This window comes from Pterocles gutturalis, unplaced genomic scaffold (genome assembly GCF_000699245.1).
Source record: "Pterocles gutturalis isolate BGI_N339 unplaced genomic scaffold, ASM69924v1 scaffold48185, whole genome shotgun sequence".
Classification (NCBI taxonomy): domain Eukaryota; kingdom Metazoa; phylum Chordata; class Aves; order Pterocliformes; family Pteroclidae; genus Pterocles; species Pterocles gutturalis.
In genome coordinates, this window is record NW_010147657.1 from 375 (window position 1) to 7,983 (window position 7,609).

The following is a 7,609-nucleotide window of genomic DNA, read 5'->3' on the forward strand; positions in this document are numbered from 1 at the left end:
GTGTGGCCGTGTAGCCAACTGCTTATCCAGTGAGTGGTCCTTCTGTCAAATCCATGTCCCTATCCTTCCAGACAGACCAATTAAAAGCTAAAGAAAAAAAGACAGGTCTAGAAAGCATGACTGGTGAAAGAACTGGGTAGCTTGTGATGGTCAGCCAGAAGATTAAAGAGTGACCTTGTCACAGCTACCAGATAGGTGGCCATGCATACAAGGCTGTAAAAAAGGGAATAACGAGCTGTTCAACAGATCTATGAGCTTTATGACAAAACATGGTAGTCCTGTACAGCAACCAGTGTGATTTAGACTGGGAAACCATTTCTTGTCTTATCACATCACTGGAGATTTTAGGCAATATAACCAAACATTTACCAAGTTATAGATGAAGTATGAGTTATCCTGCTCTGTATCAGGAGGATGAACAAGATGGCCTATAAAATAATGTGAAATGTAAGCCACAAAGAAGAGCAGAAGAGATTAAACAATATAATTCCACTATATTGTAAAAGCTAAGATGCATCTGCATTAAGAAGGAAGATGTTAATATATGTATTGTGGCATAAGGTAATAGAGAGACACATTTTCAAACTCTCGCCAACGCAAAGCAGTACAGCAATTTAATTTATTGTATGCAGATTCTTCTGCATTGTTGCTAAACAGTACACTGGTCCAAAGTTACTAAAATACTTAAAAAACCTATACATTATGTAAACAAAACATAAATAAGACAGCATCGTTCTTTGTACATATAGTTTAGTACAGATTGTTAGGAATTCATGAATATGTACAATTCTATACCATAGACTGCATTTTTACAATGCATAAATACTTTTTTTTTAACAGAAAAAAATCAAAAATATATTTGACAAATAAAAAGGAGATATGTACTGTCATAAACACACTGGCAAAAGTCCATACTGTAAGATGGAACATGTGCAAAAGGCTAGATTTCTCCAAACTAAAATGTCTAAGGAACTCATCAGTCATTTTTGATCTTTTTACTAAAGAACTCCCTTAAAACGTCTCTCTGACAAACTAAATAAAATCTTCCTTCCTCCTAAGCCCCAAAAGTAAAAAGGAAAGAACTATAATCTTAAGTAATTTTGAGTAAATCAACTGTTTCAAGCAATGTAAGAAATTATTCAATAGTTACACCTTCCAAAGTCAGAAGAATGCCCCAAAACTTCAAAGTGGCTCATTTGTGGCAAATTCAGGATGCAGCTTTGTCAGGTTTATCAAGGCAAGATGACTGAGATGCAGGGAAGACAGTGGTAGGATTTCTGCTTGTAGACACAACAGGAGGCAGTGATGAAGACAGAGAAGAAACTTCTGATGCTGGAGTATTTATGGCATTCAAAATGGCTCCTTCTGGACTGACCAAGAGTTTTTTGATAGAAGTGTCTAAGTGAAACACTGAAGTGTTGCCTGGTAAACGAGAATTTGGAGGATGAATGGCAGAAACCACAGAAGATGTAGCTACAACATTAACGGGAGATTTTATCACTGAAGACACAGACAGTGTCGCTCCAGACAGTGGAGTACATGAGCTAGCTGGAGTACTAAATATCTGGGATGTTGTATGTACGATGGGTAAGGCATCTGAAGACCCAAAAGAGTTCACAGTTTTTGTAGAGCTTTTCAAAGGATGTTTTGATATTTGACAACTTAATGAATTACTTGGTGCCAGCATGATTTCTGAGGTTATTGGATTAACAATTGGTACACCTTGAGCCTCCTGACCATGGTTAATAGTTAAAGGAGGAGTCTGTTTTGTATTACAACAGAGAAGGAGAACATGGCTGCCAGCTCCAAGGCCTTGTGATGGAACAACAAAACAAGTACCATTAATCATTATCTGAGTTCCAGGTGCCAAAGGCATACAAGTGTTAATGACTATTTTCTGTTGAATGCAAGGTTCATTCAACTGACCTGCCTTGCTTGTTACAGTTGGTGAAGCTGCAGACATCAGAATGGTAGAAGCACAAGTGTAAACATGACTTTGTTTCTCTGTACTGGGAGGCATCTGCTGGCACTGCAGGGAAGAAAAACTGGGAAAACTAATGACTTTACATGTATTTGGTGATGGAGGGGGCAAGACACTCTGAGGTTTGTGAATACCTGCATTACTTGTCAGAGCAGTTGAAACTCCTGATGATTGAAACTGAAGCAGTGTGGGCAACTGTTTTTTCAGTACTGGAGGAGGAGCTGGAACAGCTGCCGACTGAGGAATTGTATGTAACGCTCTGTGGGGGGTGGCTACGGATCCAGGCAAGCTAATGACTGGAAATTGCAAAGCAGATGCTAAGTTTTGAGGAGACACTGTTGGTTGTGTTGTTGAAATCAGCACAGATGAAGCAAGATGTCCTGTTTTCACAGTTGATAGACCCACAGTATTTCCAATATTTGATGTACATAGTTGATTACCCAGAACTGGCCTTACTCTTGAGGCATCACTTCCACCAATCAAGACAGTGGACCGCGTCCCAGAAGCCCCACTTGATGTTACGGAAACAGATTCTACACATGCATTTACTGTCGTTACCGTAAAGGCATTTTCAGCTTTTGTTGCAACACATGCAGGTTCATTAACTGACACAGCACTTTGATTCACAAAACTTGGAATAGGAACCAAAGTACTACTACTTGTCAAAGACAGCGCCAAGCCCATGCTCCTTTTGCCTTCTCCCTTAGAAATGCCAGAATGCAATATGTTAACTGGTGGAGACTGTTGTACATTGCCTTTAGTATTTACAATGGTTTGACCTATATTTAGACCAATTTTCACATCTTTTACTTGAGCAATAGTTGGTGAAGTATTTATTCTTATTGGTGCTCCTACTGTAGATGGGATCAGAACCAACTGTGGTTGCTCTGTGGTACTAACAAAGGTTTTGCTTAGGGAAGAAGGAAGGTTATATTTCAATGACTCTGCAACTAGATTGGTGGCTGATGGGCCATTGGTAATTTGTGTGTTAATGAAAACCAACTTCTGAGCATTAGCAGCAGTGGATGCCGGAGACGGTATAATACTGACTCCTGATGCCCCACAGGGTGATAAAACAGGTGTATTTGTGACTAATGTAAGTTTCTGGACTGGAGTACCACCAATTACATCTCCATTTGTTGCTGAATTAGACTCACGTTGTATAACAGGATTTGGTTTAGTTTTGGCATCACCTTGTTGCTGCACAAAAGAATCTGGAGTTACGACAGTGTTATTTTGTCCAATGCTAGTCACACTAACAGGACTGTTCGGAGCTGCTGACATCAAATTGCCAGCTAATGAAATGGAGGATAAAGAAGGAGAGGACACATAGCAGGAGTTCTCTACTACTTGACCCAAAGTGCCCCCAACAGCAGGCTGCTGTAATGTGATTTTGATATTCTTCTGCATTGCCTGGGTAAAATCAGCTGGGAAAGGTGGAATGTTAACAGAAGAAACTGTTGAAGTGGTAAATCCAGAAAGACATGATTGTCCAATATGCGGAAGGCCAGATGTTGCTGTTGCCACAGAAGGAAGAGTAGAGCATGACAATGCTGCAGTTTTTGGCACAAGAAAGGCCTTAAGTTGAGGTGTGTAAGTGAAAACTGAACTAGATGACAAACTACCAGGTGAGATCTGGTCTGGGTTTGTTCGCACTTTAACAATTCCTGTGTTTCCACCTCGTGTTGTGACCAGAATAGATTGCGATTCTCTTATGCACACTGTCTTCAGCTCTTGTCTACTTTCAAAGGAGTCAGTTGTCTGCTGTGATACCAGACTATGACAGGCAGAAGCAGTGTTTGTAGACTCATTTAATGCTGTTGCTGCTATCAAAGACTGGCTAGGTGTGGAAAGAGTAGGTGAAGTCAAAGACACAGGGAACGTAGCAGTTGAAACTGTAGTCTTGACTTTGTCAGTTTCAGTTTCGCTCACCTTAAATGTTGATGATAAAAAGTTATCTGATGAAGTTACAGCAGGCAATGGTTGTGTAGTGTTCATGGGACCAGTCACTTGTGACAAATGGGTAGTATTCTTGTTAAAAATTGTACTAGGTGACTGAGTGATAGCATTTGCAGGGCCTGTTACTAAAACAGGTGTTAAAGAACCACTGACATTGGATATTTCTGGTACAGCTGTACAGTGCAGCTCAGATGATTTCTGTTGTAGTGATGTAATTTTTCCTTCCTTCTGCTGAATAAAAAAATTCTTAGGTAAAATAAGAACTTGTTGCATTACTTTTTCTCCAGTTTTAGGGTCAATCACAGGTTGCATCTGAATTTTCACAGAGCTGTTATGAAGGTCTATTGGTAAACAGTGGCCATTTGGCATTTTGTACACCATCTGCAAAGAAGTCTTTGAACTGGTCTGGCAGGGCAATGCTGGTTTTATCAGTGATGATTCCAAAGGCGATAAAAGTGGCTTTTCAGAAGTAGATACATTTATGCCTGGGGGAGGTGGCAGTTGATTTGTTAAGGTCACTTTGTTCCCAGTATTCTTGGCAAGCAAGGCCTGGATGGGTTTGGTCCCTTTCAGAAAGTTTGATGCTGATGTTGCAGAATCTGTGAAAGAAAATGATTCTAGAGTTGACCCTTCAAATTGTTTCAGCTCAGTCAAACAACTATTTGGCTTCAGGCTACTTTCTGAACTCTGGACCACAGCCTCATTAGTGCTCAGCTTAGCTTTCTTCCTTGGTGAAGGCTCTTTAGCGCTTTGATCCAGACAACTATTTTGCTTGGACTGTCGTTTAACACATCTGAGCACTGTCTTCTGTATTTCTTTAGAAGTTGATTCTTTTTTCAGAATTCTGTTTTTTCCTGAAGGTAAATTCATCTCTAATAGTTTTGTTTCATCTGCAAGGATATTAAAACAGAAACTGTTTTATACATTTGCAACTGATAACTCTATATAATAATTTTATAGTGCCTAGGTAAATGGAAAATGCCAGTTTGCATGTGTAAGAATATGTGGAAGGAGAACGTCTGCTTCTTTAAGGATATCTGGTCAAGGACATTTTTCAATGCAAAAAGGGGGCAACAGGGAAAGGAGGAAGTCATAAACAAGAACATACAGGGACAGAAACCTGACCAGCAGGACATATAGAGAAGAAAACCAAACCTGGTCATTCACACTAATTGAAGGCATGTGAGAGCCTGAGAACATTTATTCCAGCGATGTTATCTCAGCAAGGACCTGGTTAATTGGGAAATAGAGGGGAAAAAGGGAGAAGCCAGAAAAAAATATACAGAGACAGATCTAACAAAACAAACACGGAGACAATGACAAGAAACAACCTCACCAATCACACCAATTGATGGGCTCTAAAGAAACTGCAGGCACCCCTTCCAGGGCTATCAACCTGGACTTTACAACTGGCATGAATGTGAAACAGGGGAGATCCTGGCCACTGGACTGGGAGGGGTGACCGAATCAACTGAGCTATACAAACCCATGAAGCATCTGCAGAGGAAGGGTGAGCTGCAAGGACACAGCAGGAGGTCACAGTGTGTGACCCTGCTGCTGGGGCGTGAGTGCCTGTGCCTTCCCCAAGCCCAGTGTGCATGGAGGCAGTGTGTGTTTATTCACTAGCAAACTTCAAGCCAGATTAGCCAGTGAACAGGGAGGCCTGGGGTCTGGGCTGGCATATCAGGCGGGCTTGAGTGTGGGGTGCCTGTGGGACAAGGGTGTGAGTGCCACGTTTCACACTGACTATGGTGCTGGGCCAGCCAGTGAGCAGGGGATGCACGAAGTGGGTAAGAGGACCTAGGATGCAGGCACAGGTGCTGAGTGGACAGAGGTTTTGGCAAGGTTTTGGCAGTGCAGGGCGCTGCAGGGGGGCCTCTGTGAGGAGGGGACAGGAGCTGCCCTGTGTGAGACACAGCTGGCTTCAAAACAGATCCACTGCAGGACATGGCTGAGCCCATCAGCCAAGCTAGTGATGCCTCATGGAAAATGCTGCATAAAAGAGTGCGACAGAGAAGAGTGAGGAAAAAATGTAGGAGAAGGAACCTTGTAGACACCAAGGAGGGGAAAGAGGTGCTCCAGGTACTGAAAGGGATTCCGCTATAAAATCTTGTGAAGACCATGGTGAAGTAGGTTGACCCCCTCCCATGGAGGACCATGCTGGAGCAGTATCTACACTGCAGCCTGTTGAGGACCTCATGCCACAGCACATGAATAGGCCCTGAAGGAGGATGCAGCCCATGGAGACCCCACAGTGGAGCAGGCTCCTTACAGGAGCTGTGGCTTATGGGGGACTCACAGCGGAGCAGTCTTATCCTGAAGGACTCTAGCCTGTGGAGAGGACCCATGCTAGAGCAGTTCATGAAGGACTGTATCCCATGGGAGGGAACTCGCACTGCAGCAGAGCAAAAGTGTGAAGAATAAGCAGCAGAGACAAAGTGTTATGAACCGACCTCAATCCCCCAGTTCCCACCCCACTGTGCCACTTGACAGGGGAGGAGGTAGAAAAATTGGGAATGAAGTTGAGTCTTGGAAGAAGGTGGAGATGGGGTGGGGGGAAGGCATTTTCATTTTTGTCTTTCTTTCTCACCATCCTACTCTATTTTTAATTGGAAATAAATAAAATTAATTTTCCTAAAGTGAGTCGGTTTTGCCTGTGACAGTAACTAGTGACTCATCTCCCTGGCTCTATCTGGACCCATGAGCTTTCCTATCTTCTCTTCCTGTCCAGTTAAGGAAGGGGAGTAGCTGGGTGGGCGTCCGGCAGCCAGTCAAGGTCAGCCCACCATAAACATAAATTCTGAGCAGGTCTATGTTATAATTGAAACAATTGCGCACAAAAATGGCAAAAACTTGCATTAATCAGAACTTTCTTCTTGGTCACGTCTGCCCCCTTCTAGTATACATCCACCAGATATGCATCACAAGCTATTTCAATATTATCACAGTAGTAGTTAAGGGAAAAAGCAGGACACAAGGTCACATGGAAAAATTAAACTCCTGAATCAACTTGATTCAGCTCCTGAATCCAGTTCAAGCTACCAAATTCCAGTAAATGCTTACCATTGTCTGGCGGATCTTTTTTGGGAACTTCCACATGTTCTGCAGACTCTGAAGAGTGAATTACTGCAAAAGAATCTTTCCCAGAATCAACTTCACTTTCATCATTACTCCACAATTCTCTGGTAAATTTATCATGGTCTGGATGTCTTTTAAAGTCATCATAGTCCTTCTTCAATCTAGACCTTGAAAATAAAAAAACTAACTTTACTAAAGAACCATACTATTTTTAACTTTTTTTTTAATTTGCTTCCACACAAGAACTTGCTATAGAATTAACAGGCCTGTGCCCTTCAAAAAGTTTCAGGGTAGCTCTGCAAGTCTCAAACCCAGAAAATGTGAAGTGACAGTAATGTCCCTTCCCTCACCAAAGCTAAATTCTATGCCATTAAGTCCTCTAACAGTAGGTAAAAAAATAACTCAAATATGACCATCTCTGTTTTACTGCGTCCATCTTCTGTTTCTTCCTTCATCCCGCATTGTGACAAATGTACCTGTATGGACTTGAGTATTAACTGTAGCAACTCTAGCCTTTCCTCTGAAGGAAACTCCCACTAGAGAATTAAGTAAATCTTGGTTTTTGTAGAATCATAGAATGGCCTGGGTTGA

The 7,609-nt window shown here is 42.0% G+C and overlaps 1 protein-coding gene across 1 annotated transcript; it reads right to left on the reverse strand.

The window, feature by feature from the left end:
- Window positions 1-623: 623 nt before the first annotated feature.
- Window positions 624-7,185, reverse strand: KIAA2026 (KIAA2026 ortholog; the record flags this gene model as incomplete). The annotated part of the gene is made up of 2 exons (XM_010086109.1): window positions 624-4,830; window positions 7,004-7,185. Coding segments are annotated over 2 exons (3,805 nt in total), but the record flags the coding sequence as incomplete, so codon positions are not given.
- Between the last annotated feature and the right edge of the window lie 424 nt (window positions 7,186-7,609).